The sequence below is a fragment of the Bombina bombina genome, chromosome 8 (genome assembly GCF_027579735.1).
Source record: "Bombina bombina isolate aBomBom1 chromosome 8, aBomBom1.pri, whole genome shotgun sequence".
NCBI lineage: Eukaryota > Metazoa > Chordata > Amphibia > Anura > Bombinatoridae > Bombina > Bombina bombina.
In genome coordinates, this window is record NC_069506.1 from 343362930 (window position 1) to 343386940 (window position 24011).

Sequence of the window (24011 nt, forward strand, 5' to 3'; positions counted from 1 at the left end):
TGTATATACAGTATATGTCTATGTATGTGTACATATGTATTTATGTATTTACAGACTATAAACACATACATACATATACATGTCTAAATATGTCTATGTTTGTATATACAGTATATGTCTATGTATGTGTACATATGTATTTATATGTGTATTTATGTATTTACAGACTATAAACACATACATACATATACATGTCTAAATATGTCTATGTTTGTATATACAGTATATGTCTATGTATGTGTGCATATGTATTTATATGTGTATTTATGTATTTACAGACTATAAACACATACATACATATACATGTCTAAATATGTCTATGTTTGTATATACAGTATATGTCTATGTATGTGTACATATGTATTTATGTATTTACAGACTATAAACACATACATACATATACATGTCTAAATATGTTTATGTTTGTATATACAGTATATGTCTATGTATGTGTACATATGTATTTATATGTGTATTTATGTATTTACAGACTATAAACACATACATACATATACATGTCTAAATATGTCTATGTTTGTATATAGAGTATATCTCTATGTATTTGTACATATGTATTTATATGTGTATTTATGTATTTACAGACTATAAACACATACATACATATGCATTGGAGCCCTTTGCAGTCAAGTAGATGAAAACATGAAAGATAATATTTATTCAATATTCATATTTAATAAAGTGTTACACTGTGTATTTACTGTAAATATGTCACATTCCTATGTTCTGCACATAGCAGATTATAGTCTATGTATTTTTAAATAGATATTCCTATATATTGTATGTATTTATCTTTCCTATATAATCATCTATATATAGGAATAGAAAATATTTGCACAAAAATCCGTCAGATATACATAGAAATATCTAAGAATAAATAGAGGATATCCTGCTACGTGCAGAACATTGCATTATGAAATATGCAATATTATCTTCTTATGTTGCGCTTTTAAATAACCACAATCATGTTTTTTTACATTTTTTCTGCTCCACTGAAGTCTATGGGGGAATGCGATTTTACGCTTGCAACTTCTCAAAGTCTATTTGTTACAATCACCGTTACGAACATGAGAGCGCAGACTACTTAATTTCAACTTGTAATACAACTGAGAATCTACAAACTCAAAATAATAATTCTACCAGTTTTAACGCTTGAATGCGAGCAAACTACCGCTCCACTTGTAATCTGGCCCACAATGGGAAAAAAGAAGAAAGTTTATAGCTAGTTTCAAGATGACTCTAACACTCATTGGGATGTTCATAAAATGAGAAAGAAAATATATAAAATAATGAGCTGTCCGTATTTCCTCATTAGCATTTTGAGCCTTATTGGAAGGTATTTGCCAAGGTTTTCAACTCTAAATGCCTCAACATGCAATACATTAGCATATTAAAATTCCTATCAATGAAATAAAGGCCCAGTGGTAAAAAGATGTCTTCCATGACAGCCAATTACTGGCTCATCATTATTCCATAAAATATTTGTACTTGGATCTTGCATATTCAGGATCCCTGTTACCATAATCTATTTGATGCTAGCGGGGGCTGAGAGAACATTGTTGGTTAATTCAATCAAACGTACAAGACTCCAAAAACAAAAACTATCTTGACATGCTCCAGGGTAAAAATATTATTCTGCAGCACAAATTCATTTTTAACTATTTAAATCCTTTCTAACTTCTCTGGTTCCACTATATAAGCACAACTTTATACATATTAGATCTCCCCCTTCTTGATCTATAATTTTATGACACATTTTATTTCTGTGTCGTAACTTTTTAGATGATTCTTCTTTTATTTACGTGCAATTACCCTTGCATTTTTCAGCAATGATTTTGCACACTTCTCGATCCAATATAGGGATACCTGCTATCCTACAAAAATGACTGTACAAGTGGGTGATTGTGAAATACAGCTTGGTTAACCATAATCAAACCTCATTACCAACAGCCTCTCTTAATTATATGGGATAAAGTGCAAAAATAAATCAGTGCAAAAAGTATAGAATATGTGCGTCTAAAATAATGAAGTAACTCAGTGCCTTCAATTAGAGCAATATAAAAATAAGGGATATGACAATCCAAGTGAAGTTACTCAATCTGTGCTTTCAGATGTTCCTCAATATGAAAGGAAAACAGAATATAGGGTAATACTGCAAAGATGAGTAATATTTCTTTCTGGGTTAGAAATATCACAGTATATGCAGTATTACACTATATTCTGTTTTCCTTTTTATATTGAGGAACAACTGACTGAGCTACTTCATTATTTTGGACTGACATACCCTTTACATTTTACACTGAATTGTTTGCACTATATTACATTTATTTTATATATTTTTTATTGTGAGTTTATTTTATATTTATTATTTACTCTCTTAATTATATGCTCACAACAAACCTCAGATCAGGGGCGCGATCCGATATAGATCGCAGTTTGCGGCGCAAGCGAGGGAACCGGCGTCGCCCGCAGTTTCAGCTCGCAACTCGAGCTATCCCATATACGGCGCCGTCAGATGCTAACGTGCCGTAAGTCTGACAAACCAGCGATGTCCAGAAATCTGCGTAAGTACAAATTTCTGGCGTCGCCAGTGACTTGCGGCACATTAGAAACTGCCGGCGCCTATAAAACCTGACTAAAGTCTAAAACACCTGCACTGTCTAACACGCCTCCCTAACATAGCCCGACACGTCTAATCCTCTATCCGCTATCCCCCCTCACTATCCTAACAATAAAAAAGCTATTAACCCCTAAACCGCCGCTCCCGTACCCCGCCGCAACCTAATAAAGTTATTAACCCCTAAACCGCCGCAACCTAATAAAGTTATTAACCCCTAAACCGCCGCTCCCGTACCCCGTCGCCAGCTATATTATATCTATAACCCCCTAAAGTGAGCCCCTAACACCGCCGCCATCTATATTAAAATTATTAACCCCCAATGTAAGCCCCTTACACCGCCGCCATCTCTATTAAAATGATTAACCCCTAATTTAATCTACCTACCCCGCCGCCAGCTATATTATCTATGTTAACCCTAAGTATATTATAGTTAATATAGGTATTACATTATATATATTAACTATATTAACCCTAATTATATTAGGGTTAATATAGTTAATATAGTTACTATAGTATTTATATTAACTATATTAACTCTATCTAACCCTAACACCCCTAACTAAATTTATATTAAATTAATCTAATTCATTTATAAACTAAAATATTCCTATTTAAATCTAAATACTTACCTATAAAATAAACCCTAAGATAGCTACAATATAATTAATAATTACATTGTAGCTATGTTAGGGTTAATATTTATTTTACAGGTAAATTGTTAATTATTTTAACTAGGTATAATAGCTATTAAATAGTTATTAACTATTTAATATCTACCTAGTTAAAATAATTACCCAATTACCTGTAAAATAAATCCTAACCTAAGTTACAAATACACCTACACTATCAATAAATTAAATAAACTACAAACATCTATCTAAAAATACAATTAAATTAACTACACTAAATTACAAAAAATAAAAAAAGATTACAAGATTTTTAAGCTAATTACACCTATTCTAAGCCCCCTAATAAAATAATAAACCCCCAAAATAAAAAAAATTCCCTGCCCTATTCTAAATTAAACAAATTTCAAAGCTCTTTACCTTACCAGCCCTTAAAAGGGCCTTTTGTGGGGCATGCCCCAAAGAATTCAGCTCTTTTGCATACAAATACAATACCCCCCCCCATTACAACCCACCACCCACATACCCCTATTCTAAAACCACCCAAACCCCCCTTAAAAAAGCCTAACACTACCCCCCTGAAGATCTCCCTACCTTGTCTTCACCACACCGGGCCGAACTCCTGATCCGATCCGGGCGATGTCTTCCTCCAAGCGGCAAAGAAGAATTCTTCCTCCGGCGATGTCTTCCTCCAAGCGGCAAAGAAGAATTCTTCCTCCGGCGATGTCTTCCTCCAAGCAGCAGCAAAGTCTTCATTCTTCCGGCGGCATCTTCAATCTTCTTTCTTCGCTCCGCCGCTGCGGAGCATCCATCCCGGCCGACTACTGAACTTGGAATGAGGTACCTTTAAATGACGTCATCCAAGATGGCGTCCGCCGAATTCCGATTGGCTGATAGGATTCTATCAGCCAATCGGAATTAAGTTAAAAAAATCTGATTGGCTGATTGACTCAGCCAATCAGATTTTTTTAACTTAATTCCGATTGGCTGATAGAATCCTATCAGCCAATCGGAATTCGGCGGACGCCATCTTGGATGACGTCATTTAAAGGTACCTCATTCCAAGTTCAGTAGTCGGCCGGGGTGGATGCTCCGCAGCGGCGGAGCGAAGAAAGAAGATTGAAGATGCCGCCGGAAGAATGAAGACTTTGCTGCCGCTTGGAGGAAGACATTGCCGGAGGAAGAATTCTTCTTTGCCGCTTGGAGGAAGACATCGCCGGAGGAAGAATTCTTCTTTGCCGCTTGGAGGAAGACATCGCCCGGATCGGATCAGGAGTTCGGCCCGGTGTGGTGAAGACAAGGTAGGGAGATCTTCAGGGTGGTAGTGTTAGGCTTTTTTAAGGGGGGTTTGGGTGGTTTTAGAATAGGGGTATGTGGGTGGTGGGTTGTAATGGGGGGGGTATTGTATTTGTATGCAAAAGAGCTGAATTCTTTGGGGCATGCCCCACAAAAGGCCCTTTTAAGGGCTGGTAAGGTAAAGAGCTTTGAAATTTGTTTAATTTAGAATAGGGCAGGGAATTTTTTTTATTTTGGGGGTTTATTATTTTATTAGGGGGCTTAGAATAGGTGTAATTAGCTTAAAAATCTTGTAATCTTTTTTTATTTTTATTTTTTTTATTTTTTTTTGTAATTTAGTTTAGTTAAATTAATTGTATTTTTAGATAGATATTTGTAGTTTATTTAATTTATTGATAGTGTAGGTGTATTTGTAACTTAGGTTAGGATTTATTTTACAGGTAATTGGGTAATTATTTTAACTAGGTAGATATTAAATAGTTAATAACTATTTAATAGCTATTATACCTAGTTAAAATAATTAATAATTTACCTGTAAAATAAATATTAACCCTAACATAGCTACAATGTAATTATTAATTATATTGTAGCTATCTTAGGGTTTATTTTATAGGTAAGTATTTAGATTTAAATAGGAATATTTTAGTTTATAAATGAATTAGATTAATTTAATATAAATTTAGTTAGGGGTGTTAGGGTTAGATAGAGTTAATATAGTTAATATAAATACTATAGTAACTATATTAACTATATTAACCCTAATATAATTAGGGTTAATATAGTTAATATATATAATGTAATACCTATATTAACTATAATATACTTAGGGTTAACATAGATAATATAGCTGGCGGCGGGGTAGGTAGATTAAATTAGGGGTTAATCATTTTAATAGAGATGGCGGCGGTGTAAGGGGCTTACATTAGGGGTTAATAATATTAATATAGCTGGTGGCGGTATAGGGGGATTAGATTAGGGGTTACTAATTTTTATATAGGTGGCGGCGGTGTAAGGGGTCAGATTAGGGGATAGATAAGGTAGATGACAGCGGTGTAAGGGGTTCTAATTAGGGGATAGATAAGGTAGATGGCGGCGGTTTTAGGGGCTCACAGTAGGGGGTTAGTTTATGTAGATGGCGGCGGGGTCCGGGAGCGGCGGTTTAGGGGTTAATAACTTTATTAGGGATTTCGGGGGGGGGGGGGGATCGCGGTTGACAGGTAGATAGACATTGCGCATGCGTTAGGTGTTAGGTTTATTTTAGCAGATCGCGGTTGACAGGGAGATAGACATTGCGCATGCATTAGGTGTTAGGTTTATTTTAGAAGATCGCGGTTGACAGGGAGATAGACATTGCACATGCGTTAGGTGTTAGGTTTATTTTAGCTGCCAGTTTAGGGAGTTACGGGGCTCCAATAGTCAGCGTAAGGCTTCTTACGGCTGCTTTTAGTGGCGAGGTGAAAATGGAGTAAGTTTTCTCCATTTTCGCCACGTAAGTCCTTACGCTGCATATTGGATACCAAGCTGCGCGGGTTTGGTATACCTGCCTATAGCCCAAAAAACTACGGGCGACGGCAGAAATATACGCGCGTAACTTCTAGGTTACGCCGTATATAGGATACCAAACCCGCGCAAATATTGGCGTCGCCGGCTTTTGCGGGCGACGATTTTTATCGGATCGACCCCCAGACATATAGCACCATAGTTTATCATTCACATGTAAAAAGCAGTTTTCAAATCAGACTCCATCACTTAAGTGTCCAGTATTTTTACATATATTTTACTGGCCAGCTAGCTGTATACTGGACTGTCCAGTTAAATACTGGACACCTGACAACCCTAGTCCAGTATACTTTGTAAAACTGTGCCCTATCTCTCCCATTATTGATCGTATAATTTCTTCTTTTGCCTTTGGCTGTGCCAAATGATCTCTTTCTATGGCACGTTTCTTCATATAATTTTAGCGATATTATTATATAATATAGAAAATGCATTAAATTAAAACCTATCAATTTTGTAGGGAGATTTGACTTAATATAATAAATTTTACATTTCAGTGTCAATGAATAAATGATTGATGAAAAATATATGATAGGTTGGCAGAAGATATATGATTAGGCAAAGTGACGTGTCAGATGGTGACACTGCAGCCTTGGAGAGAACTAGCGGTGAATTCAAAAGCAAACTATGGAAGGAACAAACATCATTCTTTAATATAAAGTATCCGCTAACTTCTGCTTTCATGACTTCTTGTCTTCTTTCCTTTGCGCTATATATGCAGATAGTTAAAAGGAATCTTAACAAATTATTTATTCGTCCTCATGTGTCTGCTAAGTTTCCTGCTTTTATGTTTCTGATCATTCATACGATCTGAAGGGATAGCTTGGACACAGAATTAGAAATCAGTAATTGGCACGCTGAATAAACGCTTTATATTTGATGCTTAACCCTTTCACTGCTAAGACTTTTTCACACCCCTGTGCAAAGCCAATTTTGTTTTAAAGATTTAAAGGATCAAAGATACTAGGGGGGATATTTATCAAAGCCTCAAGCGCAAATACGCCGGAGTTACTCAGCCTAATTGTTGCACGCTTGATCCGACCTAGTTATCAAAGCCTACAGACCAGCAAATGTTGAAATTTGTGACGTAACATATGATCCGCCGGTCTCAATCTGACGCAGATCAATGCTTATGTCATTACAGATGTTACGAATACACATTCGGCTCTATCTGACACTTTTTCCCATTTACCAAATAGTTAACAGGTACACTCGTGGCTATTCTGGCCCAGCGTACCTGGTTTTTAATCCCCCACCCTGGAGGACGCAGATACCATAGAAATCAATGGGAGTCTGAAAGCAGCGAAAGCTTATGTTCGATGCTGCCAGATATCCCATTGATTTATATGTTTAAAAACCAGTAACGTTTACACCTAACACCCTAACATAAACCTGAGTCTAAACACCCCTAATCCTCCACCCCCGACATTGCCGCAAACTAAATAAAATGTATTAACCCCTATTCTGCAGCTCCCTGACATCGCCGCCACTAAATAAACGTATTAACCCCTAAACCTCTGGCCTCCCACATCACCACCACTAACTAAACCTATTAAACCATAAACCGTCAGCCCACCACATCACCATAAACTAAATTAAGCCATTAACCCCTAAACCTAACAACCCGCTAACTTTAAATTAAAATTACAACATCCCTATCTTAAAATAAATTTAATTGTAGTATAATAGTTAGGGTAGGTTAATTAATAGTTTAATATAGTTCATTTTAATTCTACAGGTAAGTTTAAATTTATTTTAAGATAGGGATGTTGTAATTTTAATTTAAAGTTAGTGGGTTGTTAGGTTTAGGGGTTAATAGCTTAATTTATTTTTTTGCAATGTGGGAGGCTGGCGGTTTAGGGGTTAATAGGTTTAGTTAGTGGTAGTGATGTTGGAGGCCAGAGGTTTAGGGGTTAATATGTTTATTTAGGATGCAGCGGGATTGGGCAACGGCGGGATAGGGGTTAAACATTTTAGTATAGTGGCAGCGTTTAGTGACAGGGTATAAATAAAGTTGGGAAAAAGCTGAACAATCGTTGACTGCTAGGTAACAACAGTCCGATGCTCATCACCCCGTACTCGGTGCACGTCTTTTTGGTGGCTTTTTTTTATAAATAAGGATAGTGTATTGAGATACGCGGCCGCGATGTTAGGCGAGCGTATTGATGCCGGTGAATGCAAAAAAGTTGAGGCTTTGATAAATATCCCCCTAGGTGAAAAAGGGTGTGTGTACAAGCGCTAAGGTAATCCCCAAGCTGTATCCAAACAGAGATCCTAACCAACCTCCAAAAAATATGCACAAGTAGTAAGAAGTGAATACAGCGCCAACAAGAGGCCAAGGGATAAATATACTCACAGAGAGATAAAAGAAGATTATTTAATGAACCATGTTAAAAAGCATCAGTAATAAAAGACTATATATAAAAAATGTAAAAAGCACATATAAATAAAATTACAAATACAGGAATATCTTACAGAAGCGGCTCAAAGGGCCAAAGCTGATAATTACAATAAAAACAGAGGTAATAACAGGTGATCAGTGTGAGATGTACACCAGAATAAGAGTGTATACTAATAAAACAGAATTAGCCTAAGTACAACTGTAGCAAGTGCATCAAGCAAAAAAACTAATAAACAATAATACAAACAATAGTGTTCAAAATTAGTGTTACAAAAATAGTGTTCCAAAAAATAGAAAAATGCACTGCAGTGCAAAAAAAGGGGGTAGCAAAATAATTGTATAGATACAATCAAATAGTGAGTGAGTGCAAATGGATATAAAAATGCTAGCTACTTAATCCAGTGAGGTTAAGATATAATTAAATAAAATACACAATATGCAATAACATAAAAAATAAAATACACAATATGCAATAACATAAAAAATAAAATATAAAATATAATCCAAAAAAGTGTTCAAAAAGTTGATCAACAAATGTTAGTGAAGAACAAAAATAAGTCAATCAAAACAAAAAAAATGGAAAAAATGGGTGATGAAAAGCAAGGTGAAAGGGAGGAAATTGATTCCTTCCAATGTTAGTTACTTTAACAGATCCAAATTCCTGAGTGTGGTTGCTGAAGTAGCTGATTGGATCCTAGCACCTGTCAGCTGCTCCTCTGGTATCCTAAAAAGTGTCCCTGTAAATAAATATCCCCCTAGGTCTCAGGTAATAAAAAAAGAGGCAGCCAAGGGGCTTTACCATTGAGACACATACATCTCTGAATATGTATATACTGTATATTGCACCAATGTACCATCATATATTTATATATAGAGAGAGAAATGCTTGTGCAATGCCGTCCCCTGCACATTCGTGGCCAATCGGCTGCTAGCAAAGGTGTCAATCATCCCAATTGTATCTGATCGCGGGGGATTGTGGGCCGCCAAGGAGAGAGAAGACCCCTGCTTCTTAACTTTTGTTCCCGGCGATCTGGAAACATTGGGGGTAGATTGCAGCATCCGCTACCCCTCTATCTAAACCAAGATATTTGACTTTCATGTACCTTTAAGGTATCACATAATTTTATATATTCACTGCCTATAACACTTTCTATACATCCATTTAAAGGGACATGAAACCCAAAATTTTTCTTTCATGATTTAGAAAGAGCATACAATTTTAAAAAACTTTATAATTTACTTATATTATCTAATTTGCGTCATTCTCTAGATATACTTTGCTGAAAAGCATATCTAGATAGGCTCAGTAGCTGCTGATTGGTTGCTGCACATAGATGCCTTGTGTGATTGGTTCACCCATGTGCATTGCTGTTTCTTCAATAAAGGATATCTAAAGAATGAAGCAACTCAGATAATAGAAGTAAATTGAAATGTTGTTTAAAATTGTATTCTCTACTTAAATCATGAAAGAAAATTTTTGGGTTTAGTGTCCCTTTAAGCTTTTGCTGTCCCTTCTATGACTCTATATAACACTGCCCCATAACTCTCCTATTGCACTATATGTCTTTACAACTCATTATTCCTTCATATAACCTCTAACTATAATTCCTTTTTTACTCCATAGTACTTCTCCCTTTAGCACCATATTTTTCTTCTTCCTAAAACCCTTCCTGATAACTCCTCATTACTGCTGAATAGCCAGGATACGGCTGCTATCTGCTTTACTCCACTTGATCTGAGCCAAAAGACAGAGAAGAGATGGCTGACAACTGAGTAGAGGAAAAGGAAGGGTTTTAGACAGCAGTAAGGAAAATAAAGAGCTTGGCACAGTCTTATGACTGAAATACCAAATAAGCTATTTATTCTGCAATTGTATTATAGGACGATAAAGATCTTACATGAGTCAGGAGTCTATGTGACTGTTTTTATTTGTGAACGGTAAATAAGTTAAGCACTGTTACTTATTGCACATTGTTATACAATGCTCCCTCACAACAAGTTAGTACCCCTCAGTAAATCTGAGCCAATGACTCAAAACCTCCAATATTTTGTACAATAATTGTTATTTAGACACAGCTGTACAATAATTGTTATTTAGACACAGCTAAAAGATTTTTATGCCACTGAAATCAGCTCTAAATCACACACAACAGGTTATATTTAATGCTGGCACAATCCCCACAGCCCAGGAGAGATATAGGGTGGAGTGTACAAATGTCTTTATCTTTGCCAAGGCATGTAGTTCATCTTCGGTACACTAGGTGGTGACACATAGCCAACAGAGATTGGAATACATTACCGAGCCACAAGGAACAGCACACAGCTGACAGCCAAATAGGCAAGCAGCATGAATAGCCAAACTCCAGGAGAGAAGGGATCTAGGAAGGAGAAGTAACCTGGCTTCCGTCCCTGGAAAACAAACAAAACAATAGATTATGTACTGTACACCCCTTAGCTGCCAATATGCCAGATTACAAGTTCTTTCAGTTTATGAGAAGAAAACAAAATAGTTTATTCATTACAAGATGTGAGTAACGTAAAATAAAGCACTCAGAACATAGACTCATATCTGAGGAGGGGAATGGGCATTTGGTATTTTATCTTTATCCTCTGGTCTCTCCCCATATGTTCTGTAAGAAACGTGATGACATTACATGAGATCTGTAGCTAAAACAGTTGTTCTTAGCCTCTGGTGATGTTGCCTGGGCCTGCAAGTAAATTCCACCGCTTGTATATTTACATTGGGCTAATGTATATGTATGTATATTTACATTGGGCTAATGTATATGTATGTATATTTATATTAGGCTAATGTATATGTATGTATATTTATATTGGACTAATGTATATGTATGTATATTTACATTGGGCTAATGTATATGTATGTATATTTACATTGGGCTAATGTATATGTATGTATATTTATATTAGGCTAATGTATATGTATGTATATTTATATTGGGCTAATGTATATGTATGTATATTTATATTAGGCTAATGTATATGTATGTATATTTATATTGGACTAATGTATATGTATGTATATTTACATTGGGCTAATGTATATGTATGTATATTTATATTAGGCTAATGTATATGTATGTATATTTACATTGGACTAATGTATATGTATGTATATTTATATTGGGCTAATGTATATGTATGTATATTTATATTAGGCTAATGTATATGTATGTATATTTATATTGGGCTAATGTATATGTATGTATATTTATATTGGACTAATGTATATGTATGTATATTTATATTGGGCTAATGTATATGTATGTATATTTATATTGGGCTAATGTATATGTATGCATATTTACATTGGGCTAATGTATATGTATGTATATTTATATTGGGCTAATGTATATGTATGTATATTTATATTGGGCTAATATATATGTATGTATATTTATATTGGGCTAATATATATGTATGTATATTTATATTGGGCTAATGTATATGTATGTATATTTATATTAGGCTAATGTATATGTATGTATATTTATATTGGGCTAATGTATATGTATATATATTTATATTGGGCTAATGTATATGTATGTATATTTATATTGGGCTAATGTATATCTATATATATATTTATATTGGGCTAATGTATATGTATATATATTTATATTGGGCTAATGTATATGTATGTATATTTACATTGGGCTAATGTATATGTATGTATATTTACATTGGGCTAATGTATATGTATGTATATTTATATTGGGCTAATGTATATGTATGTATATTTATATTGGGCTAATGTATATGTATGTATATTTACATTGGGCTAATGTATATGTATGTATATTTATATTGGGCTAATGTATATGTATGTATATTTATATTAGGCTAATGTATATGTATGTATATTTATATTAGGCTAATGTATATGTATGTATATTTACATTGGGCTAATGTATATGTATGTATATTTACATTGGGCTAATGTATATGTATGTATATTTACATTGGGCTAATGTATATGTATGTATATTTATATTGGGCTAATGTATATGTATGTATATTTACATTGGGCTAATGTATATGTATGTATATTTACATTGGGCTAATGTATATGTATGTATATTTATATTGGGCTAATGTATATGTATGTATATTTATATTAGGCTAATGTATATGTATGTATATTTATATTGGGCTAATGTATATGTATGTATATTTATATTGGGCTAATGTATATGTATGTATATTTATATTGGGCTAATGTATATCTATATATATTTATATTGGGCTAATGTATATGTATGTATATTTATATTGGGCTAATGTATATGTATATATATTTATATTGGGCTAATGTATATGTATGTATATTTACATTGGGCTAATGTATATGTATGTATATTTACATTGGGCTAATGTATATGTATGTATATTTATATTGGGCTAATGTATATGTATGTATATTTATATTGGGCTAATGTATATGTATGTATATTTACATTGGGCTAATGTATATGTATGTATATTTATATTGGGCTAATGTATATGTATGTATATTTACATTGGGCTAATGTATATGTATGTATATTTATATTGGGCTAATGTATATGTATGTATATTTACATTGGGCTAATGTATATGTATGTATATTTACATTGGGCTAATGTATATGTATGTATATTTATATTGGGCTAATGTATATCTATATATATATTTATATTGGGCTAATGTATATGTATATATATTTATATTGGGCTAATGTATATGTATGTATATTTACATTGGGCTAATGTATATGTATGTATATTTACATTGGGCTAATGTATATATATGTATATTTATATTGGGCTAATGTATATGTATGTATATTTACATTGGGCTAATGTATATGTATGTATATTTATATTGGGCTAATGTATATGTATGTATATTTATATTAGGCTAATGTATATGTATGTATATTTACATTGGGCTAATGTATATGTATGTATATTTACATTGGGCTAATGTATATGTATGTATATTTATATTAGGCTAATGTATATGTATGTATATTTATATTGGGCTAATGTATATGTATGTATATTTACATTGGGCTAATGTATATGTATGTATATTTACATTGGGCTAATGTATATGTATGTATATTTATATTGGGCTAATGTATATGTATGTATATTTATATTAGGCTAATGTATATGTATGTATATTTATATTAGGCTAATGTATATGTATGTATATTTATATTGGGCTAATGTATATGTATGTATATTTATATTGGGCTAATGTATATGTATATATATTTATATTGGGCTAATGTATATGTATGTATATTTATATTGGGCTAATGTATATCTATATATATTTATATTGGGCTAATGTATATGTATGTATATTTATATTGGGCTAATGTATATGTATATATATTTATATTGGGCTAATGTATATGTATGTATATTTACATTGGGCTAATGTATATGTATGTATATTTACATTGGGCTAATGTATATGTATGTATATTTATATTGGGCTAATGTATATGTATGTATATTTATATTGGGCTAATGTATATGTATGTATATTTACATTGGGCTAATGTATATGTATGTATATTTATATTGGGCTAATGTATATGTATGTATATTTACATTGGGCTAATGTATATGTATGTATATTTATATTGGGCTAATGTATATGTATGTATATTTACATTGGGCTAATGTATATGTATGTATATTTACATTGGGCTAATGTATATGTATGTATATTTATATTGGGCTAATGTATATGTATGTATATTTACATTGGGCTAATGTATATGTATGTATATTTATATTGGGCTAATGTATATGTATGTATATTTATATTGGGCTAATGTATATGTATGTATATTTATATTGGGCTAATGTATATGTATGTATATTTATATTGGGCTAATGTATATGTATGTATATTTACATTGGGCTAATGTATATGTATGTATATTTACATTGGGCTAATGTATATGTATGTATATTTATATTGGGCTAATGTATATGTATGTATATTTACATTGGGCTAATGTATATGTATGTATATTTACATTGGGCTAATGTATATGTATGTATATTTATATTGGGCTAATGTGTATGTATGTATATTTATATTGGGCTAATGTATATGTATGTATATTTACATTGGGCTAATGTATATGTATGTATATTTATATTGGGCTAATGTGTATGTACGTATATTTACATTGGGCTAATGTATATGTATGTATATTTACATTGGGCTAATGTATATGTATGTATATTTATATTGGGCTAATGTATATGTATGTATATTTATATTGGGCTAATGTGTATGTACGTATATTTACATTGGGCTAATGTATATGTATGTATATTTACATTGGGCTAATGTATATGTATGTATATTTATATTAGGCTAATGTATATGTATGTATATTTACATTGGGCTAATGTATATGTATGTATATTTATATTGGGCTAATGTATATGTATGTATATTTATATTGGGCTAATGTATATGTATGTATATTTACATTGGGCTAATGTATATGTATGTATATTTACATTGGGCTAATGTATATGTATGTATATTTACATTGGGCTAATGTATATGTATGTATATTTACATTGGGCTAATGTATATGTATGTATATTTATATTGGGCTAATGTATATGTATGTATATTTATATTGGCTAATGTATATGTATGTATATTTACATTGGGCTAATGTATATTTACATTATGCTAATGTACAGTGGGGCAAAAAAGTATTTAGTCAGCCACCAATTGTGCAAGTTCTCCCACTTAAGAAGATGAGAGAGGCCTGTAATTTTTATCATAGGTATACCTCAACTATGAGAGTCAAAATGTGGAAACAAATCCAGACAATCACATTTTCTGATTTGGAAAGAATTTATTTGCATATTATGGTGGAAAAATAAGTATTTGGTCACCTACAAACAAGCAAGATTTCTGGCTCCCACATACCTGTATCTTCTTCTTTAAGAGGCTCCTCTGTCCTCCACTCATTACCTGTATTAATGGCACCTGTTTGAACTTGTTATCAGTATAAAAGACACCTGTCCACAACCTCAAACAGTCACACTCCAAACTCCACTATGGTGAAGACCAAAGAGCTGTTGAAGGACACCAGAAATAAAATTGTAGACCTGCAACAGGCAAGACTGAATCTGCAAAGGCAAGCAGCTTGGTGTGAAAAAATTAACTGTGGGAGCAATAATTCGAAAATGGAAGACATACAAGACCACTGATAATCTCCCTCGATCTGGGGCTCCACGCAAGATCTCACCCCGTAAAACATCCCAGAACCACACGGGGGGACCTAGTGAATGACCTGCAGAGAGCTGGGACCAATGTAACAAAGGCTACCATAAGTAACACACTACGCCGCCAGGGACTCAGATCCTGCAGTGCCAGATGTGTCCCCCTGCTTAAGCGAGTACATGTCCGGGCCCATCTGAAGTATGCTAGAGAGCATTTGAATGATCCTGAAGTGGATTGGGAGAATGTCATATGGTCAGATGAAACTAAACTAGAACTGTTTGGTAGAAACACAACTCGTCGTGTTTGGAGGAGAGAGAATGCTGAGTTGCAACCAAAGAACACCATACCTACTGTGAAGCATGGGGCTGTTTCTCTGCAAAGGGAACAGGACGACTGATCCGTGTACATGAAAGAATGAATGGGGCCATGTATCGTGAGATTTTGAGTGCAAACCTCCTTCCATCAGAAAGGGCATTGAAGATGAAACGTGGCTCGATCTTTCAGCATGACAATGATCCCAAACATACCGCCCGGGCAACAAGGGAGTGGCTTCGTAAGAAGCATTTCAATGTCCTGGAGTGGCCTAGCCAGTCTCCAGATCTCAACCCCATAGAAAAACTTTGGAGGGAGTTGAAAGTCTGTGTTGCCCAGCGACAGCCCCAAAACATCACTGCTCTAGAGGAGATCTGCATGCAGGAATGGGCCAACATACCAGCAACAGTGTGTGACAACCTTGTGAGGACTTAAAGAAAATGTTTGACTTCTGTCATTGCCAACAAAGGATATATAACAAAGTATTGAGATGAACTTTTGATATTGACCAAATACTTATTTTCCACCATAATTTGCAAATAAATTCTTTCCAAATCAGACAATGTGATTGGATTTGTTTCCCCATTTTGTCTCTCATGGTTGAGGTATACCTATGATAAAAATTACAGGCCTCTCTCATCTTCTTAAGTGGGAGAACTTGCACAATTGGTGGCTGACTAAATACTTTTTTGCCCCACTGTATATGTATGTATATTTATATTGGGCTAATGTATATGTATGTATATTTATATTGGGCTAATGTATATGTATTTATATTTACATTGGGCTAATGTATATGTATGTATATTTATATTGGGCTAATGTATATGTATTTATATTAACATTGGGCTAATGTATATGTATGTATATTTACATTGGGCTAATGTATATGTATGTATATTTACATTGGGCTAATGTATATGTATGTATATTTATATTGGGCTAATGTATATGTATGTATATTTACATTGGGCTAATGTATATGTATGTATATTTACATTGGGATAATGTATATGTATGTATATTTATATTGGGCTAAGGTATATGTATGTATATTTATATTGGGCTAATGTATATGTATGTATATTTACATTGGGCTAATGTATATGTATGTATATTTACATTGGGCTAATGTATATGTATGTATATTTACATTGGGCTAATGTATATGTATGTATATTTATATTGGAGTAATGTATATGTATGTATATTTATATTGGGCTAATGTATATGTATGTATATTTATATTGGACTAATGTATATGTATGTATATTTATATTGGGCTAATGTATATGTATGTATATTTATATTTGGCTAATGTATATGTATGTATATTAACATTGGGCTAATGTATATGTATGTATATTTACATTGGGCTAATGTATATGTATGTATATTTATATTGGGCTAATGTATATGTATGTATATTTATATTGGGCTAATGTATATGTATGTATATTTATATTGGACTAATGTATATGTATGTATATTTATATTGGGCTAATGTATATGTATGTATATTTATATTTGGCTAATGTATATGTATGTATATTAACATTGGGCTAATGTATATGTATGTATATTTACATTGGGCTAATGTATATGTATGTATATTTATATTGGGCTAATGTATATGTATGTATATTTACATTGGGCTAATGTATATGTATGTATATTTATATTGGGCTAATGTATATGTATGTATATTTATATTGGCTAATGTATATGTATCTATATTTACATTGGGCTAATATATATGTATGTATATTTACATTGGACTAATGTATATGTATGTATATTTACATTGGGCTAATGTATATGTATGTATATTTATATTGGGCTAATGTATATGTATGTATATTTACATTGGGCTAATGTATATGTATGTATATTTACTTTGGGCTAATGTATATGTATGTATATTTACATTGGGCTAATGTATATGTACGTATATTTATATTGGGCTAATGTATATGTATGTATATTTATATTGGCTAATGTATATGTATGTATATTTATATTGGGCTAATGTATATGTATGTATATTTATATTGGCTAATGTATATGTATGTATATTTATATTGGGCTAATGTATATGTATGTATATTTATATTAGGCTAATATATATGTATCTATATTTACATTGGGCTAATATATATGTATGTATATTTACATTGGACTAATGTATATGTATGTATATTTACATTGGGCTAATGTATATGTATGTATATTTACATTGGGCTAATGTATATGTATGTATATTTATATTGGGCTAATGTATATGTATGTATATTTATATTGGGCTAATGTATATGTATGTATATTTATATTGGGCTAATGTATATGTATGTATATTTACATTGGGCTAATGTATATGTATGTATATTTACATTGGGCTAATGTATATGTATGTATATTTATATTGGGCTAATGTATATGTATGTATATTTATATTGGGCTAATGTATATGTATGTATATTTATATTAGGCTAATGTATATGTATGTATATTTATATTGGGCTAATGTATATGTATGTATATTTATATTAGGCTAATGTATATGTATGTATATTTATATTGGGCTAATGTATATGTATGTATATTTACATTGGGCTAATGTATATGTATGTATATTTATATTGGGCTAATGTATATGTATGTATATTTACATTGGGCTAATGTATATGTATGTATATTTATATTGGGCTAATGTATATGTATGTATATTTACATTGGGCTAATGTATATGTATGTATATTTATATTGGGCTAATGTATATGTATGTATATTTACATTGGGCTAATGTATATGTATGTATATTTATATTAGGCTAATGTATATGTATGTATATTTACATTGGGCTAATGTATATGTATGTATATTTACATTGGGCTAATGTATATGTATGTATATTTATATTGGGCTAATGTATATGTATGTATATTTACATTAGGCTAATGTATATGTATGTATATTTATATTGGGCTAATGTATATGTATGTATATTTATATTGGGCTAATGTATATGTATGTATATTTATATTAGGCTAATGTATATGTATGTACATTTATATTGGGCTAATGTATATGTATGTATATTTATATTGGGCTAATGTATATGTGTGTATATTTACATTGGGCTAATGTATATGTATGTATATTTATATTGGGCTAATGTATATGTGTGTATATTTACATTGGGCTAATGTATATGTATGCATATTTATATTGGGCTAATGTATATGTATGTATATTTATATTGGGCTAATATATATGTATGCATATTTATATTGGGCTAATGTATATGTATGTATATTTATATTGGGCTAATATATATGTATGTATATTTATATTCGGCTAATGTATATGTACGTATATTTACATTGGGCTTATGTATATGTATGTATATTTACATTGGGCTAATGTATATGTATGTATATTTATATTAGGCTAATGTATATGTATGTATATTTATATTGGGCTAATGTATATGTATGTATATTTACATTGGGCTAATGTATATGTATGTATATTTATATTGGGCTAATGTATATGTATGTATATTTACATTGGGCTAATGTATATGTATGCATATTTACATTGGGCTAATGTATATGTATGTATATTTATATTAGGCTAATGTATATGTATGTATATTTATATTGGGCTAATGTATATGTATGTATATTTATATTTGGCTAATGTATATGTATGTATATTTATATTGGGCTAATGTATATGTATGTATATTTATATTGGGCTAATGTATATGTATGTATATTTATATTGGACTAATGTATATGTATGTATATTTATATTGGGCTAATGTATATGTATGTATATTTACATTGGGCTAATGTATATGTATGTATATTTATATTAGGCTAATGTATATGTATGTATATTTACATTAGGCTAATGTATATGTATGTATATTTATATTAGGCTAATGTATATTTATGTATATTTACATTGGGCTAATGTATATGTATGTATATTTACATTAGGCTAATGTATATGTATGTATATTTATATTAGGCTAATGTATATGTATGTATATTTATATTGGGCTAATGTATATGTATGTATATTTACATTGGGCTAATGTATATGTATGTATATTTACATTAGGCTAATGTATATGTACGTATATTTACATTGGGCTAATGTATATGTATGTATATTTACATTGGGCTAATGTATATGTATGTATATTTACATTGGGCTAATGTATATGTATGTATATTTACATTGGGCTAATGTATATGTATGTATATTTATATTGGGCTAATGTATATGTATGTATATTTATATTGGGCTAATGTATATGTATGTATATTTATATTGGGCTAATGTATATGTATGTATATTTACATTGGGCTAATGTATATGTATGTATATTTATATTGGGCTAATGTATATGTATGTATATTTACATTGGGCTAATGTATATGTATGTATATTTATATTAGGCTAATGTATATGTATGTATATTTACATTGGGCTAATGTATATGTATGTATATTTACATTGGGCTAATGTATATGTATGTATATTTATATTGGGCTAATGTATATGTATGTATATTTATATTGGGCTAATGTATATGTATGTATATTTACATTGGGCTAATGTATATGTATGTATATTTACATTGGGCTAATGTATATGTATGTATATTTACATTAGGCTAATGTATATGTATGTATATTTACATTGGGCTAATGTATATGTATGTATATTTACATTGGGCTAATGTATATGTATGTATATTTATATTGGGCTAATATATATGTATGTATATTTATATTGGGCTAATGTATATGTATGTATATTTATATTGGGCTAATGTATATGTATGTATATTTATATTGGCTAATGTATATGTGTGTATATTTATATTGGGCTAATGTATATGTATGTATATTTATATTGGGCTAATGTATATGTATGTATATTTATATTGGGCTAATGTATATGTATGTATATTTATATTGGGCTAATGTATATGTATGTATATTTACATTGGGCTAATGTATATTTACATTGGGCTAATGTATATTTACATTGGGCTAATGTATATGTATGTATATTTATATTGGGCTAATGTATATGTATGTATATTTACATTGGGCTAATGTATATGTATGTATATTTATATTGGGCTAATGTATATGTATGTATATTTACATTGGGCTAATGTATATGTATGTATATTTATATTGGGCTAATGTATATGTATGTATATTTATATTGGGCTAATGTATATGTATGTATATTTACATTGGGCTAATGTATATGTATGTATATTTACATTGGGCTAATGTATATGTATGTATATTTATATTGGGCTAATGTATATGTATGTATATTTACATTGGGCTAATGTATATGTATGTATATTTACATTGGGCTAATGTATATGTATGTATATTTATATTAGGCTAATGTATATTTATGTATATTTATATTGGGCTAATGTATATGTATGTATATTTACATTGGGCTAATGTATATGTATGTATATTTATATTGGGCTAATGTATATGTATGTATATTTATATTGGGCTAATGTATATGTATGTATATTTACATTGGGCTAATGTATATGTATGTATATTTATATTGGGCTAATGTATATGTATGTATATTTACATTGGACTAATGTATATGTATGTATATTTACATTGGGCTAATGTATATGTATGTATATTTATATTGGGCTAATGTATATGTATGTATATTTATATTGGGCTAATGTATATGTATGTATATTTATATTGGGCTAATGTATATGTATGTATATTTATATTGGGCTAATGTATATGTATGTATATTTATATTGGGCTAATGTATATGTATGTATATTTATATTGGGCTAATGTATATGTATGTATATTTACATTGGGCTAATGTATATGTATGTATATTTACATTGGGCTAATGTATATGTATGTATATTTATATTGGGCTAATGTATATGTATGTATATTTATATTGGGCTAATGTATATGTATGTATATTTATATTGGGCTAATGTATATGTATGTATATTTATATTAGGCTAATGTATATGTATGTATATTTATATTGGGCTAATGTATATGTATGTATATTTATATTAGGCTAATGTATATGTATGTATATTTATATTGGGCTAATGTATATGTATGTATATTTACATTGGGCTAATGTATATGTATGTATATTTATATTGGGCTAATGTATATGTATGTATATTTACATTGGGCTAATGTATATGTATGTATATTTATATTGGGCTAATGTATATGTATGTATATTTACATTGGGCTAATGTATATGTATGTATATTTATATTAGGCTAATGTATATGTATGTATATTTACATTGGGCTAATGTATATGTATGTATATTTACATTGGGCTAATGTATATGTATGTATATTTATATTGGGCTAATGTATATGTATGTATATTTACATTAGGCTAATGTATATGTATGTATATTTATATTGGGCTAATGTATATGTATGTATATTTATATTGGGCTAATGTATATGTATGTATATTTATATTAGGCTAATGTATATGTATGTACATTTATATTGGGCTAATGTATATGTATGTATATTTATATTGGGCTAATGTATATGTGTGTATATTTACATTGGGCTAATGTATATGTATGTATATTTATATTGGGCTAATGTATATGTGTGTATATTTACATTGGGCTAATGTATATGTATGCATATTTATATTGGGCTAATGTATATGTATGTATATTTATATTGGGCTAATATATATGTATGCATATTTATATTGGGCTAATGTATATGTATGTATATTTATATTGGGCTAATATATATGTATGTATATTTATATTCGGCTAATGTATATGTACGTATATTTACATTGGGCTTATGTATATGTATGTATATTTACATTGGGCTAATGTATATGTATGTATATTTATATTAGGCTAATGTATATGTATGTATATTTATATTGGGCTAATGTATATGTATGTATATTTACATTGGGCTAATGTATATGTATGTATATTTATATTGGGCTAATGTATATGTATGTATATTTACATTGGGCTAATGTATATGTATGTATATTTACATTGGGCTAATGTATATGTATGTATATTTATATTAGGCTAATGTATATGTATGTATATTTATATTGGGCTAATGTATATGTATGTATATTTATATTTGGCTAATGTATATGTATGTATATTTATATTGGGCTAATGTATATGTATGTATATTTATATTGGGCTAATGTATATGTATGTATATTTATATTGGACTAATGTATATGTATGTATATTTATATTGGGCTAATGTATATGTATGTATATTTACATTGGGCTAATGTATATGTATGTATATTTATATTAGGCTAATGTATATGTATGTATATTTACATTAGGCTAATGTATATGTATGTATATTTATATTAGGCTAATGTATATTTATGTATATTTACATTGGGCTAATGTATATGTATGTATATTTACATTAGGCTAATGTATATGTATGTATATTTATATTAGGCTAATGTATATGTATGTATATTTATATTGGGCTAATGTATATGTATGTATATTTACATTGGGCTAATGTATATGTATGTATATTTACATTAGGCTAATGTATATGTACGTATATTTACATTGGGCTAATGTATATGTATGTATATTTACATTGGGCTAATGTATATGTATGTATATTTACATTGGGCTAATGTATATGTATGTATATTTATATTGGGCTAATGTATATGTATGTATATTTATATTGGGCTAATGTATATGTATGTATATTTATATTGGGCTAATGTATATGTATGTATATTTACATTGGGCTAATGTATATGTATGTATATTTATATTGGGCTAATGTATA

At 30.6% G+C, this 24011-nt stretch overlaps 1 protein-coding gene across 1 annotated transcript in view; it reads right to left on the reverse strand.

Moving 5' to 3' along the window:
• The window catches only part of GRIK4 (glutamate ionotropic receptor kainate type subunit 4), a 777161-nt gene that overhangs the window by 41120 nt on the left and 712030 nt on the right, over window positions 1–24011 (reverse strand). Inside the window, exon 13 of the mRNA XM_053691193.1 lies at window positions 10818–10927. Within this exon, the coding sequence (XP_053547168.1) occupies window positions 10818–10927 (110 nt within the window). The remainder of the gene's footprint in view (window positions 1–10817; window positions 10928–24011) is intronic.